This window comes from Mirounga angustirostris, unplaced genomic scaffold (assembly GCF_029215605.1).
Source record: "Mirounga angustirostris isolate CCGP_5_RB_7025 unplaced genomic scaffold, mMirAng1.0.hap1 SCAF_9, whole genome shotgun sequence".
Taxonomy (NCBI): Eukaryota; Metazoa; Chordata; class Mammalia; order Carnivora; family Phocidae; genus Mirounga; species Mirounga angustirostris.
The window spans coordinates 129676405-129700524 of NW_026991717.1; the positions used below are offsets into that span (position 1 = coordinate 129676405).

The 24120-nt window shown below is 40.4% G+C and overlaps 1 protein-coding gene across 1 annotated transcript in view; it reads right to left on the reverse strand.

Moving 5' to 3' along the window:
• Positions 1-23617, reverse strand: part of EML5 (EMAP like 5) — a 167781-nt gene extending 144164 nt beyond the window's left edge. Inside the window, exon 1 of the mRNA XM_054513829.2 lies at positions 23018-23617. Coding sequence (XP_054369804.1) covers positions 23018-23214 — 197 coding nt within the window. The 5' untranslated portion in view covers positions 23215-23617. The remainder of the gene's footprint in view (positions 1-23017) is intronic.
• Between the last annotated feature and the right edge of the window lie 503 nt (positions 23618-24120).

Genomic DNA, 24120 nt, shown 5'->3' on the forward strand with positions numbered 1-24120 from the left:
CTTGCCTTATTACACTGGCTAGATCTTCTCATACGATGTTGAATTAGGAGAGGAAAGAAAGGAATTATCTTTTTCCTGGTCTTATAAGGAAAACATTCAGTCTCTCACTATTAAGCATAATGTTAGCTGTAGGTTTTTTATAGATGCTTGTGCAGTTAAGGAAGTAGCCTTCTATTCTTAGTTTGCTACTCATTTTAAAATACATGAACAGATGCTGAGTTTTGTCAAATTCTTTTCCTGCATTTATTGAGATGATCATGATCTTCCTTCTTTAGTCTCTTAATACAGTGAATTACCTTGATTAGTTTTCAAATATTGAACTCACCCTGTATTCCTGAAATGAACCCCTTGATCATGATGTATTATTCTATTGATGGATTTTATTTGATTAGTTTACTGAGAATTTTTACATCTATGTTAATGAGGAATAGTGGTCTGTAATTTCCTTTTCTTTTTATGTCTTTGTCTGGACTTCATATTAAAGTAATGCCAGTCTCATAAAATGAGTTGGAAGTATTCTCTCCTCATCTATTGTCAGTAAGAGCTGTGTGGAATTGGTATTATTCCCTCTTTAAATGTTTGGCAGAATTACCAGTGAGATCATTTGTACCTGGGGCTTTCTTTTTTGAAATGTTTCAAACTACAAATCCAATTACTTTAATAGATAAAGGGTTATTCATGTTATCTATTCTGCTTGGTAAGTTATGATAGCTTGAATCTTTCAAAGGAATAGTCCATTTCATCTAAGTTGTCAAATATCTCTGTGTATAGTTGTTCATAGTATTCCTTTATTACCCTTTTAATGTCTTTAGGTCTGCAGTGATAGCTTAATGAATATTGGTAATTTCCATCTCCTTTTTGTTCTTGGTAGTCTAGCTGGAAATTTATCAATTTAATCAGTCTTTTCAAAAAACTAGCTTTTTGGGGCTCCTGGGTGGTTCAGTTGGTTAAGCAGCTGATTCTTGATCTCACCTCAGGTCTTGATCTCAAGGTCGGGAGTTTAAGGCCCACACTGAAAAAACAAAAACAAAAAAACACAAAACTATCTTTGGTTTGATTTTTCCCTACTGTTTTGCTGTCTTCATTGCTTTCTGCTCTTTATTATTTCCTTCTGTTTGCTTTTGAGTTTAGTTTGCTCTTCTTTTTCTAGTTCTAAAGGTGAAATCTTAGATTACTGATCTTCAACCTTTTTCCTTTTTAAATATATGCATTTAACACTATAAATACCCCCCTGAAACAATGCTGTAGCTGATTTTCACACATTTTAATATGTTTTCATTTTCATCCACTTTAAAATATTTTGATTTTCCTGTTTTCTCTGAGTTAGTGATTTTTATTTCATTAAGTTTAGAGAACACATTTTGTATGATTTCAATTCTTTTAAGTTTGTTGAGGTTCATTTTATAGGATATGACCTATACTGTTGGTAAAACTTCCAATGGCATGTGAAAAGAATGTATATTCTGTTATTACTGACCCAGGAATTTCATGACTATGCTGACACCCAAGAAACAATAAAAGTCTAACTTATCAGTTTGTAAAAAGGGTGAAAATATATTCCATACTGTTTCCTATGCTGCTATAACATATTACCACAAGTTGAGCATCTTGACATAACACAAATTATCTAAAGTTCTGCAGGGCAGAAATCCAGTTATAGCTGGTTCTCTGCTTAAGAGTCTCACCAGGCTGGTGCGCCTGGGTGGCTCAGTCATTGGGCATCTGCCTTCGGCTCAGCTCATGATCCCAGGGTCCTGGGATCGAGCCCCGCACTGGGCTCCATGCTCAGCAGGAAGCCTGCTTCTCCCTCTCCCACTCCCCCTGCTTGTGTTCCCTCTCTTGCTGTCTCTCTGTCAAATAAATAAATAAAATCTTAAAAAAGAAGAGTCTCACCAGGACAAAACCAAGGTATCAACGCAGCTTCATTCCTTTCTGGAGTCTCTGAGGATGAATCAGCTTCCAAGTTCAGAGTGTTGGCTGAATTCAATTCCCTGTGGTAAAAGGACTGAAGCCTTTGTTTTCCTGCTGGCTGTCAGCTGAGAACTTCAACCTCCCTAAGGCTGCCTGCATTTTTCATTATATTGCCGCCTGCATCTTCAAACCAGCAATGGCACAATGAGTCCCTCTTTTCAAGTTTGGAATCTTTCTGACTTCTACTACATCTCTTCTGATTCCGGCTGGAGAAAGCTATCTATTTTTAAGGGTTCACATGATTAAATTAGGCCCATCTGGATAATTCAGGACACTCTCTTAAGGTCCATACCTTAATTATATCTTCAAAGTCATGTTTGGCATTTAACAACATATTCACAAATTCCAGGGATTAGGGAATGGAAACCGGGGGGGGGGGGGGGGGGGGGGCTGGGCGTGAGGTGGGGATGGGCACAATCTGGCTACCACACACTCAAGATACTGAGTTCACTAGGGAATTCTTCATTTCCATTTTAATATTTTTCAGTTCTAAATATTCCATTTTTCTACAGCTTCTACTTCTTTACTGAGAACTTGTAACATTTGTTTCACGAGCATTCCCCTTTACTTCACCGAATATAGTTGTAACAACTGCTCTAAATTCTTTGATAATTCCAACATTTACATCATCTTGGGGCTGACAACTGTTGTCTAAGTTAAGAGAATTTCCTAATTTATTGTGTGATACTTTTGGATTATGTCCTGGACATTTTGAATATTGTGTTATAAACGCTGAGCCCTGTTAAAATCCTCTAGAGACTGATGATTTTTTTTGGTTTTTTTTTTTTGTGTTTCATCTGGCAAGCAATCCAGTTAAGTTCAGGGTACATGTCCCAGTTCTCCTTCTGTGATTCCAATGTTAGAATTTTTAAAGCCTTTGTAGTAGTACCAGATGTACACACCACAGGGGCCAATCTGAAATCTGGATGATTGTAATTTAGTTCTCAAAGCCTTGGGTATGTTGTTTCAAATTAGTTTCAACCACATGCAGTGTAAGATTGAGTCTGGGACATCAACTGTAACTCTTTAAGATCCCTTCTTGAACTCCCTGCTCTCTATAAACTTCCCCTTCTCTCCATCTCCCAGGGGCTCTTCTTCATTGTACTATGACTAGAAGTCCAGAGTATGAGCCTCTGTACATTGTCATGCACTTCCTACAACTGGGTCTGACTCTGGGCAAAAAGCACCTGGCTTATGTTTTAACTGGTTTGTTATCATATTCCTGCATTGTAAGAGTTCTTGATATATTCTGGATACAATTCTTCTCTCAAATATATGTTTTGTAAATGTGTTTCCCAGTTTGTGGATTGTCTTTTCATTTTCTTAGTGGTATTTTTTAAAGAGCAGAAGATTTTAATTTTTTAAAAAAACTTTATTTTGGACTTATTTTAGATTCATAAAAAAGTTGCAAAAATAGTACAAACAGTTCTCTTATATCCCTCACCCCACTGTCCTAATATAAACATCTTATATACCCCTGGTATGATGACCAGAAAGAGGAAATTAACATTAGTACTATACCACCCTCTAAACTACTTATTCAAAATTCACCAGTTTTCTCACTAAGGTTTTTTCCTGTTTCAAGATCCTATCTAGGATCCTAGGCTGCATTTAGTTGTTATTTCTCATTAGCAACTTCAGTCTCTGTAACAGTTCCTTTGACTTTCCTTGTCTTTCATGATGGTCACTTTTGAAGAATACTAATCAATTATTTTGTAAACTGTCCCTCGATTTGAACCTGTAACATGTTTTCCCATGATTGGAGTGAGATTATGCATTTCTCGCAAGTATACCACCAAATTTTTATTTGTTCTTCTTAGTGCATCACATCAAGGAGTTCAATTAAGGATGTCAATATGTATTATTACTGATGATGTTTACCTCAATTCCTTGGATAAGTTGGTGCCTGCAGGGTTTCTTCACTGTAAAGTTACTACAAAGTTTCTTGTAATCAAAATGTATTTTAGGAGAGATGCTTTGAGGTTACACAAATCCTGTTTCTCCTCAAACTTTCATTAATTTAATTTTATTTTTTTAAATTTATTTTTAAAGATTTTATTTATTTATTTGAGACAGAGAGAATGAGAGACAGAGAGCAGGAGAGGGAGGAGGGTCAGAGGGAGAAGCAGATTCCCCGCCAAGCAAGGAGCCCGATGTGGGACTCGATCCAGGGACTCCAGGATCATGACCTGAGCCGAAGGCAGTCGCTTAACCAACTGAGCCACCCAGGCGCCCTAATTTTATTCTTTTTTAAAGATTTTTTAAATTTATTCATCTGAGACAGAGAGCTAGCGAGTGAGAGCATGAGCAGGGGAGAGCGGCAGAGGGAGAGGGAGAAGCAGGCTCTCCGCCGAGCAGGGAGACCAATGTGGGACTCGATTACAGGACCCTGGGATCATGACCTGAGCCAAAGGCAGACACTCAACCAACTGAGCCAACCAGGTGTCCCAACCTTTCATTAATTTTAGCATCTATTACTAGACCTTGCCTGAAATCGTTACTACCGTACTATTCAACTTACGTGATCCTCTTAGTTCCCTCTTTTCTCCTACATTTATTAATTGGAATTCTACCATGAGGAAGAAATACCTTTTTAAATTTTTTTTAAAGATTTTATTTATTTATCTGAGAGAGAGAGAGAGAGAACGAGCAAGGGAGGGGCAGAGGGAGAAATAGAGAAACAGACTCACTGCTGAGCACAGAGCCCAATAAGGGGCTCGATCCCAGGACCCCAGGATCATGACCTGAGCCGAAGGCAAACACCTAACCAACTGAGCCACCCAGGTGCCCCTATCTTTTTAATTTTTTTTTTTTTTAAATTTGAGTATACTTAACACACAATGTTACATTAGTTTCAAGTGTACAACATAGTTTTTCAACTTCTCTCTCTGTTATGGTATGCTCACCATAAGTGTAGCTGCCATTTGTCACCATACAACACTATTACAATATTAATATTATGCTGTCTTTTATTCCCGTGACTTATTTAGTCCATAACTGGAAACCTGTATCCCTCATTCCCCCTCACCTATTTTGTCCATCCCTCTACCTCTTTTCCCTCTGGCAAATATCAGTTTGTTCTTGTATTTTTAGTTTGATTCTATTTGTTTGTTTTTTAGATTCCATATGAGTCAAGTCATATGGTATTTGTTTTATTTCACCCTCTAGATCCATCCATGTTGTTGCAAATGGCAAGATCTCATCCTTTTTTATGGATGTGTAATATTCCTGTGTGTGTGTGTGTAAATATACCGCATCTTCCCTATTTATTCATCTATCAATGGACACTTAGGTTGCTTCTATACTGGCTATTGTAAATAATGCTGCAATAAACATAGGGTTTCATATACCCTTTAGAATTAGCATTTTTGTTTTCTTTGGGTAAATACCTACTAGGAATTCTTGAATCATACAGTACTTCTATTTTTAATTTTTTGAGGAACTTCTATACTGTTTCCACAGTGGCTGTACTAATTTATATTCCCACCAACAGTGCACAAGGGTTCCTTTTTCTCCACATCCTCACCAACGCTTGTTATTTCTTGTCTTATTTTAGCCATAGGAAGAACTATCTTTTCTCTCTTATTTAGTTAATCCATTGTTTAGATCAGTTGAATTCATGGATATTTTAATTCAAGGGTCAATAACAAACTTTTTCTGTAAAGTGACAGATAGTAAATATTTTGGGCTTTGCATGCCATACAACCTCTATTACACCTACTCAACTCTGCTGTTACAATGTCAAATCAGCCACTGACAATACGTAAGCCATGCAATCTCATTGGGAGCAATATCACTTCCATGAGGTTTTGTAAAAATTGGTCCTTGTGTGAAGGTCTTACTATTTTTATGAATAAAGCATAGATACATATAAGGTGCATACATTGATATACAGTATATCTGTGGTAATAGAATTTTGTGGTGAGTTGGGGCAATTAAGAAAAAAAAAAAACACCTAAAAGGGCTTCTTAGAGGAACTATTAAAAAAAGATTGCAAAAACAGTGGCGCCTAGGTGGCTCAGCTGGTTAGGTGTCGGACTCCTGATTTCAGCTCAGGTTGTGATCTTAGGGTTGTGGGATCAAGCCCCGAGTCAGGCTCCACGCTCAGCGGGGAGTTTGCTTGAGATTCTCTCTCCCTCTCCCACTGCCCCTCCCTGCATACACACACTCTCTCTCTCTCTCTCTCTCAAATAAATCTTTAAAAAAAAAAAGTTGCAGAAACAAATAGTCGTGTTTGTTTTCCAATAAAATTTTTACAAAAATAGGTGGCAGGCCATATTTGGCCCACAGTATGTTTTTTGACAATTCCTGTTTTATTCTATGGGTTAAAATTCAATACTATCATTATTTATCTTATAGCTCAAATTGTTCTTTGACCTTCAGGAGATCCTTCAGGTTGGCTCCCTTATTTTTTCAACAAGCCACTATCTCTTTTGCATTTACCTACTTTGAGACACCACAATATATTCAAGGCTCATCCAGTATTTTTCCTGCTCCATCCTATAATTAACTACTTCTCTAGGAAGCCCTAGTTCCATTTATTGGAGAATGGTATTTAGAGAACAAGATCCGGGCAGTCAATGTGGTCATTGTTATGGAGTGTTATTCCTTCTAGGCCATAGACAGAACTAGGAAATATATGTATATATACTAACCCATGTATATACATATATCTATATTCTGTATTTATGTGTGTATATATCTAAAAACCATAAATTCATATTGATACCTCTGATTCTAATCCAAAACCACTTCATTGAGAACTTCTCCCTTTATGTATAACTTCTTCCTCCAAGAGTGAGAAATTAACCTTTCATAATCTAAAGTCCATTTAAGTGTAATATATCCAAAGTTGTTTCAGCATGAGAAACAATTTGACTAACTAGATTATACCATTATCTATAGTTCTTTTCTGTCTTTATCCTTACAGTGTTCAGTCAAGATATTGTTTTCACAGTTTTTAGGTTAAGTTGCTCCCTGCAAAGCTCAGTGATAGAGAGGAAAGAGCTTGCAAAACTGTAGGTAGAGGGGCGCCTGGATGGCTCAGTTGTTAAGCCTCTGCCTTCTGCTCAGGTCATGATCCCAGGGTCCTGGGATCGAGCCCCGCATCGGGCTCCCTGCTCGAGAAGCCTGCTTCTCCCTCTCCCACTCCCCCTGCTTTGTTCCCTCTCTCACTGTGTCTGTCAAATAAATATTAAAAAAAAAAAAAAAAAACTGTAGGTAGAATTTCTTTTTCTCTTTTTACTTACAGTTATTTTATTTTACAGTCTTGGTATTCTCTGTTTAAGTAATGGTAAGGCTAGGGCTTTGCATAGAAATTTCATACTTGTGAAGTGATTATGCATTGTTTGGGGAAGAGATTTTGGAAGGCTACTTACTACACATCCACCACTGTCTTCAGTTACCTGGAAGTTTGAAAAGTTTTAATTTTATTGCAGTTCAATTTATAATTTTATTTTTAAGTCATCCATTTTATGCCCTATTTCCTATACTTTTCTTGTAAAAATGTTATTGTGTTATCTTTGATGTTTAAGACATATGACCCAATTTGAGTTAAATTTTGTATATGGTGAGATATAGTTGAGGTTCATTTTCGCCCCCTTGGATATTTGGTTACTTTAACATCATTTCCTGAAACGGCTGTCTTTTCAGCATATTTTATATGTTAACAGGAACCATCTAGAAGTATCATCAAAATACTGATATAGGTGAATTAGGAGAATCTCTGGAGCAGGCAAAAAAGGGCAGGATCTCATGCACAGGTGGAGGGATTAATATAAGACAGGAGCTGGATGTACTACTGAAATCTGAAAGTTCTGATGGCTCCAATATTCTTTTTTTCTTTTTAAGTGACAATGTAGATTCATTCTGGACTATCTACCATACTCACAACTCCTATTTCTACCAGCTAACACTTCCATAAGTAGTTAAACCTTGGACTAAAATTAAAAATGGTGCATCCTTAATTCACTGTTTATATATTGACTTCCAAGTAATCAAATTCATCAGCATTACTAAGCAACTAAAATTTCCCTTCCTCACAAAGACTTATTGACTTGAGTGTAGCATTAAGGAACAGACTCTGTAAATGACAAAATACTCAAAATGTATTTCTACTCATGACTGTAGGCACTTTCATCTCAGACCAAATAATGTAGGAACTGACAGAAGTCTGAACTACCTTCTTTGTTACTAGAAGCCTATATTGAGATAAAGCCACCCCAATGAGCGAGTCTGTTTGCCAGGGCTGGCTGGGCTTGGAGCTGAGCTGGGCACACGGGGTAAGCAGATGAAAACATATGACTCCACTGTGCTAATGTTCTTTGACCCAGGCTGCACAACTGCCAACAAATAGTGTGAACTTGTAGCAAGTTCTCCAACTTCAGTATCTTCTGGTTAACGTTTCCCTCTAGTTAATCACAGTCAGGACTGGAACCCAGGCTGTCCAACTCCCAATTCAGTGTTCTTTCTCTGCTAGGATATCCTTGTCAGGGATCTGAAAAGGGATGTTGGAAATATATAGTTCCATTGGTGGAAACATCTGAATGCAAGAGCTGTAGTAGGCCTTGTAACTTATTTTGCTGCTACATTACACCCTGGGCATCTGGATTCTGAGTCCAGGATGGTTCCAATTTTCTTAATGAGAAAGAAAGCATGAGTGTTTTTCTAGTTATTCTTGGAATCAATATTACAATTAAGCTGTATTCCACATATTGCCTAGTATATTGCTGAACATATAGAACTCAACACTTACAGATGAGAGGGCTCAGAAATAGACCCCCATAAATATAATCAACTGATATTTGACAAAGGAGCAAAAGCAATACAAAGATAGTCTCCTCTTCAGCAAATAGTGCTAGAACCAGAAAACTACATGCAAAAAAGTGAATCTAAACACAGACCTTGGGGCGCCTGGGTGGCTCAGATGGTTAAGCATCTGCCTTCGGCTCGGGTCATGATCCCAGAGTCCTGGGATCAAGCCCCGCATCCGGCTCCTGGCTCAGCGGGGAGCCTGCTTCTCCCTCTGCCTCTCCCCCTGTTCATGTTCTCTCTCTCTGTATCTCTGTCTCTCAAATGAATAAATAAAATCTTTAAAAAAATAAAATAAAATAAAAATAAACACAGACCTTACCACCCTTCACAAAAATTAACTCCAAATGGATAATAGACCTAAAGATAAAATATACAACTATAAAATTCCTAAAAGACCAACATAGGAAAATACCTAGGTATGGTGGTGCCTTTTTAGATACAACACCAAATACATGATACATGAAAGAAATAATTAATAAACTGGACTTCATTAAAATAAAAAACTTCCACTCTGTGAAAGACAACATCAAGAACATTTGAAGACAAGTCAAAACCTGGGAGAAAACATTTGCAAAAGACATCTGATAAAGAACTGTTATCCAAAACATACAAAGACCTCTTAAAACTCAACAATAAGAAAACAACCCAATTACAAATTAGGCCAAAGACCCTAACAGACCCCCTCATCAAAGAAGATATACAGATGGCAAATAAGCATATGACTAGATGCTTCACATCATATGACATCAGGGAAATGCAAATCACAACAAGATACTATTACATGATTAGAATGGCCAAAATTCAGAACACTGACAATGCCAAATGCTGATGAGGATGAGCAAAAGAGACTTTCATACATTGCTGGTGGGAATGCAAAATGGTACAGCCACTTTGGAAGACAGTTTGGTGGTTTCTTACAAAACTAAATACACTGTTACCATACAATCCAGTGATTGTGGTCCTTAATATTTACCCAAAGGAGTTAAAAAATTCTGTCTACCCAAAAACCTGCACATAGATGTTTACAGGAGCCTTATTCATTATTGCCAAAACTTGGAAGCAACCAAGATGTCCTTCAGTAGGTGAATGGATAAATGAACTTAGTACATCCAGACAAGGGAATATCATTTAGCACTAAAAGGAAATGAGCTATCAAGCCAAGAAAACACATGGTGGAAACTTAAATGCATATTACTAAGTGAAAGAAGTCCATTTGGAAAGGTTACTACTGTATGATTCCAACTGTATGACATTCTGGAAAAGGCAAAACTATAGAGACAGTAGGAACAACAACTGATTGTGGGGCTAGTTAGGGAGTATACGGGCAGAGCACAGAGGATTTTTAGGTCAGCAAAAATACTCTGTATAATGACGGACATATGTCACTGCCCATTTGTCCAAACCCAAAGAATGTATAACACCAAGAGTGAATCCTAAGGTAAACTATGGATTTTGAGTGATTATGATGTTAATGTAGGCTCATCCTTGGTAAAAAGTGTACCATTCTGGTGAGTCATACTGATAATGGGCTATATATGTGTGGGGTAAGGGGGTATATGGGAAACCTGTACCTTCCTCTCAATTTTGGTGTAAACCTAAAACTGCTCTAAAAAAAAAAAAAAAAGGCTTAAAGGGAGGGGCCCCTGGCTGGGTCAGTCAGTAGAGCATGTGACTCATGATCTCAGGGTCATGAGTTTAAGCCCCACATTGAGCACAGAGCTTACTTTAAATAAAAAAAAAAAAAAGACTTAAAAGGAAATCTCTAAAACACAATAGTAGTATCTCCAGATTGCAAGATCATGGGTAAATATTTTTCTACAGCTTTCAATTTTCTATAATTGTATCCTATAATATATAGCACTAATTTAAAAAATATAATAACTACCCTTTGAGGGGGAGGCCTATGAAGCCTCTCATACTCATTACGTCAACCTCAGACTCCTATGCAGTCTCTTTATGGTTGCAAAAATTGCCCTTTGCAAGTGCATGTCATCTGAATGTAACATCCAGGTCACAGGTAACATTCCTTACCATGCTAGCAGAGCCATCTTCTGTAGTGTTTTATGTGTTAAATACATTGTCCACAGATTAATAATTAGAAAAGTCACACTGCAACCAAGTAATGATGACTGTCTGTAGACTCTGTAGTTAGTTATCACCTATGTTGTAAGACTTAGAATGGCCTTTCACTTTCCATTCCTGGTTGGGAATTATGCCCTGCTCCCTGATCAACCATCTATAAAGATAGGGACTCTGCGGTGGTTAAACTTGATTACATTATCACCTTGTGGCTAATTTAAATAACACCATGAGCAACATTATACCAAGTAAAAACTGCAAATTCTTTACAGTAACTGCTTGTGGCAACTGTAATTACGCTCCATAGGCTGAAATGAATACATAATGAGAGCTTCCACACCAGAGGCAGTAGTGGCCAGTACTGTATCTCCTGACCAAGAAAGTCAGTCCTACCCACAGTGAGGAAAAGAGATTCCAATGGATTGGGGGCCGAGAATGGATGTCCTCTACACTGGGAGGTGAAGTAGGTACGTGATTCACAGGAAGAGCAGCAGGATTTCCTTGACAAGGTGACTGTGCATCTCAGTTCGTCTAAGTGATTTGGGGAATGGGCTATGTACACTTCTCTTGCCATCGATTTATATTGGGTCTTTAATTTCAATTAGGTGCTCCCTGTTATGCCACATCCCATGCTTCTAGCATCCATGACAATGACCACTCACTTTCTTGGGTTCCATCAAAAGGCTGACACCATCCATACCATGGCAAATTTAATACAACCCAGAATTCTCACTTCACATCCAACTTGTCTCTCTGCTTTATCCCTATATTCCCCAGCTTCTGAATTAAAGTAAAATCAGGTATTCTCCCCCCAGTTGTGAAGAACAAAGTAATTTTTAGAGTGAAATCTGAGTTAACAACTCCTACAATCACAACCTCTTGTTTGCCAATCCAGCATTATAAGCTGCCCATCCCAGAAGAAAAAAAATTAAGAATTTTGTGGTGTTATGAATTGAGCCTGACTATAGACTCCAAAACAGCTAGATCCGGTGTGCAATGTCCATCTTTGGTCCCATGCCTATCTCCTCATTCTAGCAATCAACCAACACCAAGGAGTCAGTGTTTTTCCCTATGCTTACTACTTCAGATAGATATACATGCCAGTGTCATAAGATGGGCACTATATTCACATGTCCATTTAATAATTGAATCCACCTTTAAATAACATTGGCCAACAGAAGGTAATACTTTAGAAAGGAAATCCAGACACTATTAAGGTCTTTGTAATAGTTCTTGGTGTCTTTGGCCAATATGGTGATGCCATGTGCCACTTATAATTAGAATAGATACCACTGTAGCCTAAGCAACTTGTTTATGCTGGTTAGGTGTAACCCCTTGCCAGTGCTACGCTGTCTCAGAATACTGATCCATGTTGAAACACAAGTTCTCCAGCAAGGAGAACTTGCTGGTCTTTAGGACTGAAGCGACTTGGCCTGCTGTTAGTGGCTGCTTTATGCTTGGGTAGTGGCAACACGTAGTCTCAAGCCCTACAAAACACATCATCCCAGCTACCTTCTCTGACTGGACATGAACCTAGTGTGTTATTTGAACTGTCTATGCAAGTACATCCACTTTAGAATTTCATAGGGTGGAGATGATCTGTCCTTTTGATGTATTCATGTTGCTTATCAAATATTAACATATTTGGTCTATCTCTGAGTGCAGACTCTGGCTCCAAAATGGAATTTATTAATGGACAATCTTGGGCTTTCCATGGTCCAAAGTACTCAGGCAAACCCACTGCAACTGTTTTGAGTCTGTTGAAATCATCACTTGGGGCACTGAGTTACACCTCACTTGATACCATCCAGGATGCACATAGTTTTGCACATTAAGTGAACTTTCCAGGTCCCCAGTGAGTAAGCATTTTTCTGGATTGATGATGCATGATATCTATCAGTGTTTTTTTTTTTTTTTAAAGATTTTATTTATTTATTTAACAGAGAGAAACACAGCGAGAGAGGGAACACAAGCAGGGGGAGTGGGAGAGGGAGAAGCAGGCTTCCCACTGAGCAGGGAGCCCGATGTGGGGCTCGATCCCAGAACCCTGGGATCATGACCTGAGCCGAAGGCAGCCGCTTAACCATTTGAGCCACCCAGGCACCCTCTATCAGTGTTTTAAGTCCCTGATGATACTGAACAAATCCATCAGCAGAAGACCATACTGAGGATTGCTTTTTTTTTTTGGTAATAAATCTTCAAACACAGAGATTTATGCTATCCAGCATGGGGGGACCTTAGGCAAGGTCTGAAGTTTGTTTTTTAAGATTTTATTTATTTATTTGACAGAGAGAGACACAGCAAGAGAGGGAACACAAGCAGGGGGAGTGGGAGAGAGAGCAGCAGGGTTCCCGCTGAGCAGGGAGCCTGACGCAGGGCTCGATCCCAGAACCCTGGGATCATGACCTGAGCCGAAGGCAGCTGCTTAATGACTGAGCCACTCAGGCGCCCCAAGAGGTCTGAAGTGTTTTTTTTTTTTTTTTTTTAAGATTTTATTTATTTATTTGAGACAGAGAGAATGAGAGAGACAGAGAGCACATGAGAGGGGGGAGGGTCAGAGGGAGAAGCAGGCTCCCTGCCGAGCAGGGAGCCTGATGCGGGACTCGATCCAGGGACTCCAGGACCATGACCTGAGCCAAAGGCAGTCGCTTAACCAACTGAGCCACCCAGGCGCCCGAAGTCTGAAGTTTTTAAAGGGATTTCAATACTTAGCAAATTATCCACATCATTATATAATGCATAAATTAAGTGAATAAATTTGACCAGGCTCTGAATTTTTTTCAGGTTGACTTCCTAGCCTAGCAGCTAAACATGGATTACTACTATATTTACAACAGTGGTTTTTCAACCCTGGCTGCATTAGAACAATCTAGTAAGCTTAAAATTTTAAAACAGAAGCAAACACCAACAAAGAAACTATACTCAAGACCTACCCTAAACAAATTAAATCAGAATTTCCAGGAATGAGATTCAGCCATTGGCAGTTTTATTATGTTTGCTTTGTTTTTTAACCGTCCAAGTGATTCTAATATGTAGCTAGGGTTGAGAATCAGGAATCTAGAGCAGTGGTTTTCAAACTTTAGGCTACATCAGCATCACCTGAAGGTGATCAAAATGGATTGCTGGGTCTTGCCTATATCTACAGTTCCTGATTAGGTCTGGGGGGAAGCCTAAGAATTAGTAGGTTTCCAGGTGATACTATGCTGCTGGTTCAAGGACCACACTTTGAAAACCATTGATCTAGAGCATGTTTTTCAAATTTTAATGTTTACAAATTATCTGAGACTATTAAAATAGCCTAATTCACTAGGTCTGGGGTGGAGTTTGAGATATGCATTTTTTTTTAAAGATTTATTTATTTGGGGGGCGCCTGGGTGGCTCAGTCAGTTAAGCGTCTGCCTTGGGCTCAGGTCATGATCCCAGGGTCCTGGGATTGAGCCCTACATCTGGCTCCGTGCTCAGCAAAGAGCCTGCTTCTCCCTCTCCCTCTGCCTGCCTGTCTGCCTACTTGTGATCTCTCTCTCTCTCTGTCAAATAAATAAATAAAATCTTAAAAAAAAGATTTGAGAGGGAGAGAGCGCGTGCATGCATGCGTCCAAGTGTACGTGCGGGGGAGGCCAGAGGGAGAGAGAGGGAGAGAAGCAGACTTCCCGCTGAGCGCAGAACCCCAACACAGGGCTCAATCCCATGACCCCGAGATCATGACCTTAGCTGAAATCAAGAGTTGGACGCTTAACCGACTGAGCCACCCAGGCACCTTGAGATCTGCATTTCTAATCAGCTCCCAGGTAATGCTGAAGCTCCTATGAGGCCCATACCTTTGAGTAGCAAGGAGCTAGAACTGAGAGTCATGTGCCATCTATCACACAAACTAAAAGCTGCTGGAAAAATCCTGAAGAAGGCCAGTTTTGTATACTAATAAAGAAGTGACTCATTTTGACCTCCTGCTCATCCCTGTTCCAGCAATCACCTGGACATAGTCTCCTGGAAAGTCTTGTGATTATAATGTAATTATTGTAAAACAGCTAGCATCTCCACTAAGGTGAAGCATTCCTCACTTTACTTGATATAGCTGATCACTTCCTTCTCTTGAAATACTCTTTTCATTTGACTTCCATGACCCCACACTCTTTGGTTTTCCTCCTGCCTCTCTGGTCACATTTTTTTTTTTTTTTAATCAGTTCTTTTTCAAGTTATACATTTAAATGTTGGAGTGCCACAGGAATCCATTTTTTTAGATCTTTTCTCCATCTATACTTAATCCCTCAGTGATCTCATTCAGGTTCATGGCTTTATTAAACATTACCTATATACTAATAACACCTAAATTTATAGCAGCCTAGACTGCTCCCCTGAATTATAGACACATATGTTCAACTGCCTAATTTACAACTCCATTTGACTGTCTATTAGTATCTCATATGTAACACTTATAAAACAGAGCTCATGATCTTTCTTTTCTCCCAAAACAGAAAATTTGCCCTTCCCACAGTCTCTCCCAATTCAGTAATTAGAAATTTCATTCTTTCAGTTGTTTCAGCCAAAAACATGATTATCACTGACATTTGTTCTGCTGTCACAAGTTGTATCTGATCCATCAGCAAATCATATTGCCTCTATCTTTGAAATATATCTGACCCTTTCTCACTACTTGCACTGTTACCACTCTGGCCCAAGCCACCCATATCTCTTGACTAGATTATTGCAACAGTCTCCTAAATGGTCTTTCTTCTTCCATCCTGCCCCTCTCCCTCAGTCTGTTCTGAACCTCGGAGCCAGAGTGACCTTGTTAAACCATTAAGGCAAATATGTCACTAACTTGATTCAAGTGTTCCAATAACTTCTGGCCTCAAATAGGAAGGCTAAAATAAAATCCTCTCAGCCCAGGAAGTCCTATGCAATCTGCCCCACCACCATCACTTCAGCAGACTCATTTCTTACTAATATCACCCAAATTCACTACACTCCAGCCACACTAGCTTTCTTACTTTGCCTCACACACGAGGCATTCCACTTCAGGGCTTTTGCACATGATAGTTCCTTTGCTTGAAATGTCCTTCCTTTAAAATACCCACACAGCAGCACATTCCTTTATCTCCAAGTCTCTACTCAAGTGTTATACTTTACAGTGAGGCCTTCTTGACTACACTATCTAAACTCTTCCCTGTAGTCTCTAGTCCCTACCTCACTTTCCGGTTTTTGTTTGTTTTTTTTAGCCCTTATATACAATATACACAGTTGGCCCTTGAACACGGATCCACTTATATGCAGATTCTTTTTTCAATCAATATACTACAGGGCTGTATTTTCTCTTCCTTAGGATTTTTTAAATATATTTTTTAAAGATTTTATTTATCTGAGAGAGAGAGACAGACAGATGTGGGGACCAATCCCAGGATTCTGAGATCATGACCCAAGCCAAAGGCAGACACAACCAACTGAGCCATCCAGGCTCCCCTTCCTTAGGATTTTCTTAAAAACCTTTTCTCTTAGCTTACTTTATTGTAAGAATATAGTATAAAATACATACGACATACAAAATATGTATTAAGCAACTGTTTATGGTATTGCTAAGGCTTCTGGTCAATAATAGGCTATTGGTAGTTAATTTTTGAGGGAGTTAAGTTACATGCAGGTTTTCAACTGCATGGGGGGAGTCAGTGCCCCAACCCCTGCATTGTTCAAAAGTCCATCCCGACCTTTGAACAATGAGTCACTTCTTTATATATATAAACACCATATATTATATACTACACAAACTATATATGTATATAACATATATGTATATAGTATATATATGGTATATATATGAAAAAATATATATACACCAGATAATATACTTCTTGTTTATTCTGTATCTTCCCCCAGTAGATATAAACTCCATGAGGGTAGAGAATTTCATCTCTTTGGTTCACTGCTGTATCTCTAATGCTAAGAATAGCCCCTGGTAAATAATAGGTACTCAATAAATATTTGCTGACAGAATAAGAAATACACATTTCCATGCTAAGATGTGTCCCAAATGCCACTGAAGAAAGTGTTTTAAGGGGGCGCCTGGGTGGCTCAGTCGTTAAGCGTCTGCCTTCGGCTCAGATCATGATCCCAGGATTCTGGGATCGAGTCCCACATCGGGCTCCCTGCTCGGCGGGAAGCCTGCTTCTCCCTCTCCCGCTCCCGCTCCCGCTCCCCCTGCTTGTGTTCCCTCTCTCGCTGTGTCTCTCTGTCAATAAATAAAATCTTTAAAAAAAAAAAAAGAAAGAAAGTGTTTTAAGAAGGTGAGAGTGACCAACTGTGGCAAATGATGATGATAAATCAAAAAAGATGAGAACAGAGAGTTGATCAATGGATATGGCAACGTGGAGATCATTGATGATGACCTTGACAAGGGCTGCTATGGTGAAACAAAGACTGAAGGGACAGAAACAGAAAGGACTAAATGGGAGAAAAAGAACTGAAGGGGCACCTGGGTGGCCCAGTCAGTTGAGCTTCTGATTCTTGGTTTCAGCTTGGGTCGTGATCTTGGAAACGTGAGACTGAACCCTGAACTGAGCTCTGCACTCAGCGCGGAGTCTGCTTGAGATTCTCTCTCCCTCTCCCTCCATCCCTCCCACTCTCTCTCTCTCTCTAAAATGGATAAATCCTTAAAAAAAAAAAAAACTGAAGAGAGTGAGTATAAATAACTCTTCCAAATATTCTCTCTTAACATGAGACCACTGCATATGATGCTATACCTTCCCAGGATGCTATACTTTCGCTCATTTCTTTTGATGACATTTCCTCCTGTTTTCCTTAAAGACAGTTAAAGTACTATATTCACTAAGAAACATCATTTTGAATGTTACGTCCCCATGTACATACCAGATTACAGGTATACAAGTGCTATCCCTAGTACACATAGTATCCTAAGTAATTCTTTACTGGACTGATTGTGTCTTTAAACTCAGAATATCTTCAGGCAGGATCCTTACACAAAGTTAATGCTCAATAAATACAGGTATCTCCCGTTTTTTTTGAAAGTTCACGTTACGCCACCTGCTTCACAAAAGGCCTACATTAGAACCTGTTTTCACTAACTGAAAGGAATCAGAGAAGGAATTTAGCTTTTACAAAAAAAGGCGAAAAGCAAAAATAGCGTTTGCTTTACTACTGCAAGCTGTACCCCAAGCAGGGAGAGTGGCCCCAGCAAATACCCCAAGCAGGGAGAGTGGCCCCAGCAAAACTCCTTGCTTGGATCTACATTCAGCGTCCCAGCATCAAGCCATCATAGCTTTGAACTGTGTCTGTGAGCATGTGTGCTTTATATCTCAATTTAGTTTGTGCATCCATTAGCAAGATGTGTCCTAAGGTATCAGAAAAGCTAAGAGAAGTTATTTTGGGGGTCTAGGAATGCACAAAAATTTTTCCATATAAATTAATGGTAATTGCTTCTTTGCTTTATACCACTGTGGCTTAAAAAAGTCTCATGGGAACATGCTACTTTCAGATAGTGAGGAAACCTGTATTTCTTTGAGGTGTGAAAAGGCCTTGAACAGTAAGTTCTTAATGGTTCTAAGAATTTATTATTCTATGTTTTCCTTCATTTATATCCAAAATATGTTGTTAGTTCCCTGCATATTCAATTAGACCTTATAAAACAATAGTAATTATAATGCAAATCTAAAAATTTGACTTTTCCCTTAATAAAGATACATTTTATATTTATGATAACTTGAATTATTCCAGATAATTCCTTCCTTTCCCTGAAAACATCTTTTAATTTTATCCCTTAAACTATGCAGTATTTATAAAACAAATAACAATAAATATTTTGATATCCAAACACATAAGAATACAATACAATAAGAATATAGAATACAATCATTATATAGTTTGTGAAAGTTAAGCTCACCAAATTCTAGTAACTTAAACATAGGGACATTTTACTAAATCTGTATATATTCTAATATATTTGGAAGTACTGCTTCTAGGTATTACACAGTGCTTAAGAAAATTATGGTATTAGGTTTCAAGGGAGGGTTTATATCCATTTCTCAAACTGCTTATGTTAAAAATTCTAAGCATGCATGTTTTGGGATACAGACTGGCAGTGAGCTTCCCAAACAATCATCTGGGACACTTCAAAAAAAAAAAAAAAAAAAAAAGATTTCTGGACTCCAACCCTAGAGGAATCTTAGTTCACCTGAGGAAAAGTCTAGAAAATTGGCAAAAAACACTTTAAATGATTCTGATGATCAGCCAGGTATAGGAAATATTGCCCATATATCTGAAAACATAAGTAGACAACAAGTAGATTTGTAGTAATTCCTTCCAGACCTTAAAAAGTTGCACCTTGAACCCATATAAACACAAAAAAATATTAATCCACCATAAATCAACAGACATTCTGAATTGCTTTTCCAACTACAATTTGACTTGTATTATTCAATTCCTATACCATAAATAGAGCTGTTAAAAACCACTTTTACTAGATTACAGTGAAGCTTGATCAGTTTTTTGTTTTCTTCTTTCTTTTCTTTTTCCCCACCGAATCCATCAGAGTCCAGTGCTTGGCCACCGCTGGGGAGGGAAAGCCATGAGGTCAGGCTTCTCCTCACTGACCAGGTTCTTACTGGTCAGTTGATTAGCTTTCTTTCTCAAGAACACCACCTACCACAATTGAAGAAAAGAGCTACTATACTTTTCATTTTGTCTAAAGAAAAAAAAAGTCCCATCCAGAAGGAATGAATAATTATCATCATTCTAACCTGCAACCATATAATATGGTATGCTCCCCAAAGTATCTCAGATGCATTATGTAATTTAGGCTCAACACTAATTTGTGAGATACTTTCACTATGTTTAGAAAAAAAGGGGAAGGGTCCTGGGTGGTTCAGTTGGTTAGGATAAGTGTCTGACTCTTGATCTCAGCTCAGGTCTTGATCTCAGGGTCCCGGGATGGAGCCCCCCCTCGGGTTCCCTGTTCAGCAGGGAGTCTGCCTGTCCCTCTCTCTCTGCCCTCCCCCTACTCACGCATGCGAGTGCTCTCTCTCTCAAAACAAACAAACAAACAAAACACAAAAACACTTCAATTCTATACCTAGAAAATACAGAAACAATGGGCACAGGCCGTTCAATATGGAGGTTCACTTGCATAAGAAAACCAGAATCAAGTACCAAAATGCACCAAGCTAACAACAGTCCATCAGTGGTCTTCACTGGTGATAAATAATTTGAAAATGGCCAATAATATTCACCACTTCAAGAACGAACTTGACAAAAAGGTGTTGGGAAGTAACTAGAAAAATAAATTTTAGGGGTGCCTGGGTGGCTCAGTTGGTCAAGTGTCTGACTCTTGATCTCAGCTCAGGTCTTGATCTCAGGGTTTTGAGTTCAAGCCCAATGCTGGCCTCCATCCTGGGCGTGGAGCTTACTTTAAAAAAAGAAAAAAGAAAAAACAAAACCTGAAGTTATTGGGAAAAGTTTCAAAATATAGACCACGCTATAGATGTGCATCTTGTGCTAAAACTAGTAGCCTAGAATTTTACAATTTTATAATTTAAACCTGTAACAAACACTTAACAGCTGGAGAATTTTATCAATAACTTGAAACACACACACACACACACACAAAAGAAAGAAAAATTGACCCCAAGATTCCTGTATTATTCCTGACAGTGAAATGAATTTCTACATGATTCTGTAGTATTGAAATAAATATAACTAAAGGATAAATTACTAGAGAAGTATATACAGATACATGGCAAAAAGAAGACAACTACAAGCAACACAGATAAAATGGTAAGACAAGTCAGGTGGCACCACTATTGGCCATACGAGATGTAGTAAGATAGGAGAACTGTAAGCAAATGACAGTCTTTACAATCAATATAGCACCTACATTTTCAAAACCTAAGGACAACAATCTGCTCATTCTGGAATAATCTTAGCTCCAGACTAAGTCATATTTGACCAATAAATTCTACGTAAGTTTCAACCAAATATGGAACAAAACATGAAAAAACAGTATTGACTTTTTATTACTAAAGCTAACATTACAGCAACATTGTTTTCCAGCATGTATCACATTTATGAGTATTACATTTTTTGTTGTGACATAATTGCAAAGTTACTAGAGTAGTTTCTATACTTACATTTCAAACACTACATTGAAAAAAACTGAAAGGTTTGAAAATTTGATTTCACAAACAAGAATGATCTGTGTCATTACTGTTTGAATTAAAATTTCCAGAGCTCTTTCACTGATTTTTAAGTTATAATCTCAGTACTGTATTCAATACATGCCACCAATTTCAAGACGCTACATGATTCAGATTTCACTACCCCATTGCAATTTTGGGGGAAACCTTTTTGTTATCAATTATTTCAAGGATGAATCATTTGCATAAAATCATAAGCATGTATCCAATTACGGCAAAAATTAGAGTAGTTTGTCATTTTGAGATATATGTAAGGGCTGTGCAACTCTATATACCAAAAAAAGACAAATGCATTACCGTCCTTACAGTTTACTGAAACACAATTATAAAAATTCAAGCAGTGTGACATATAGCTTTAACTGCTGCTGGAAGAATAAACAAAACATAATTTAACCCATCAAATAAATCATATCTAGTTTCAGAAAGCCTTAGTACTACACTGCTCTCAACTACCAAGGAGCAAAAACAAGAGAAGTGCACCGTGAGAAGACTTCAAAATCCTTCACACGTACCCCACCTACTGAATTCAACCCAACAGACAGTATCTGGAAGAGGGCTTCAGTCAGGGCTGCTTTAACTAAGTAAAACTACCCTCTCCTGTGGGGAGACCTAACTTCAGGAAAAGAAGAGAGAAACTGTAAATGACTGGGGTGAAAAAGACAAAGGACTGGGGTAAATTCTACGCCTGGGGTGAATACCAACCAACGAGCAAAAACACCACTTCATTCCCTATTCCATAATTTCAGTTTTTGCCCTCTCCTTATCTTTAGTCCATCTTGCTCTGCCTTTAGGTCTCCTTTTCCCTTTTAAAGATCACAGTTGTACAGAGACACCACAGACTAGAACAACTTTGTTATTTACAGAATGTAAGTACCAGAGCATCTTGCCTACAAGATATCAAACAAAGATACTGGACCTGAAATGCCCAATTAAATCCTGTGAAACATAAATAAAGGAGTAAAACCGAGCAACCGAGTCAAATCGTGGGATCTCTTTTAAAAACGAGGAAGCAGCACACAAACACAAAATTCTCAAAATGTTTTTAAATATCTCCTCCTGTCAAGGACAAAAATGTTGTGCCTGAAGCATAATCAATGGCCTAGAGTCATTTCTGCAGCTTTTAACTTTGTCAAAAAAGTTCCGCTGAGACACTGATTGGAAATTAAGTTTCAAATATACCGCTCCCTAAAATGTCAACAAGCACTCACAATTTTAACACCCAAAGAACACTTAAAATGGGGGGAAAGGTGATTCAAGTAAAAAGCACAAAACTGAACTTATTTAGGAGTCCTTCAGAGAAAACGAGGATCGGAAATCAGTGGAATCATTTTCGGCTGCTCCTTCGAATTAACCGCTACCAAGGTGCCCTGAGGCGTGCAAATTTTTAATTTCCAATGAATCACCCGAAGGCTGCCGGGGTCTCTTTTCTACCTGCTGATAACAGTCGGCAGGGAAACCTGAACTCATTATTACGGCCACGAGGTGAGTGCCCTCCGGGATGCCACCTGCGCGCGCATCCCAGGTCCTACGTTTTAGAGCGTACAGCTTGCGGTGCTTCTTTCAGTTTCCTATTAGGTAAAGATTTCCCCCTCGGCTCTTCAAGCACTCGTGTAATAAGAAATCTGTGGCGGGATTTAAAGGAATACACTGCCTATCAAAATAACCGTTTCTGCAGTTTTCATAAATTTGAAGGAGGGAGGAGGGCACAAAGCCATAAAACCGAACGCCCGGGTGTCACCGCACCGACCCGAGGGAGAGACTCCACAACACGGAGATGGGGAAAGGCGTCTGTCGGGTGTCACCAGGTCCGGGACAAAACCCTGGCGGGCTTGGCGGGTTTCCGTCTGCGGCGATGCTCCCTGCAGGAGCCGGTCACGGCAGGCGCCCAGAACGACGCGCAAGTGCCCACTCCGCGAGCGCTGCTCCGCGGCGCTGACGGCCGCCCCCGCCCCCCGTACCTGATGATGTCGTCGCTGTGTCCCCGGTAGAACTTCTGCCGGTGCTCCCGCGGGCTGTACACCACGCCGACGCCCGCCACGAAGTACACGATCTCCTTGGCCGCCGTGTAGTAGAGGTTGTTGCGGCACTGGTGGCCCCGGTAGCCGTACACCCACTCGAGCCGCAGGTGGCAGTTCGGGGCGCTCCGGGCCGCCATGTCGGGGCGCCCACCCCGCCGCTCCGGCTCGGGCCCGCGGCGGCGGCAGGCGGCCGCGGCCCGGCGAAGAAAGCCCTGCCGCTGGCGGCCGGGACTTCCCGCCTGCCGCGTCCTCTAAGCCGCGCCGGGCAGGTGCATGTCGCTTCTTGTGGCCGCCGCCGCCTTAGCCCACGGGCGGGAGGAGAACCCTCGCCTCGCGGAACATGCTGAGGGCCGCGGGCGCCGCCGGCCGTCAAGTGGGGCGCCGCGCGCCCTGCGCCCGCCTCGGCTCGTCTCCGCGGCCCGCGGCGCCCAGGCGGCGAGCCGAGCCGAGCGAGGCCCCGCCCCCCGCCTCCACGCTTCAGCCGCCGCCCGCGCCGCCGGCTCCCCGCGCGGCTCGCCCGCGGCGTTCGCGCCCGGCCGCGACCTCGTCCCTCAGCCCGGCGGGCCCGCGCCGCGCGCCCCCGAGCCGAGGAAAGCGGCGGCGCGGCCTCGCGCGGCCCCGCCCCCAGCCGCCGCCGCCGCCGACAGCGCCCGCGCCCGTTTCGCCCCGCCCTTGCCCGCGGGGGACCGTGAGGGCGACCGCCGTCGGCCCGCGGCGATTGCGTCCCTACCCCTCACGCTTACCCCGGCCGGGCCGGGTGTCGCCTGCCGGTCTCAGGCGCTGAGCCCCTCACTGAGCCCCTCAGACCCCTGGCGGACCCTCGGCGATCCCCCGCCTCCTGCTGCTGGGAAACGGGGAAGCGCCGCTGTCTGGAAAGGCCCCTGCCCGACCCGGGCTGCGTCTGTGCCTGGGAGAATTAACACCGGGATGCTAATCTCATTTTTTTCCTGGTACTTCCCGTGTGTGTGTGTTTCTTGCTGCTTCATACTGCTCACTAACCCGACTTTCTAAGTGTAGGTTTTCTTCTTTGTGCGGGTGACCTT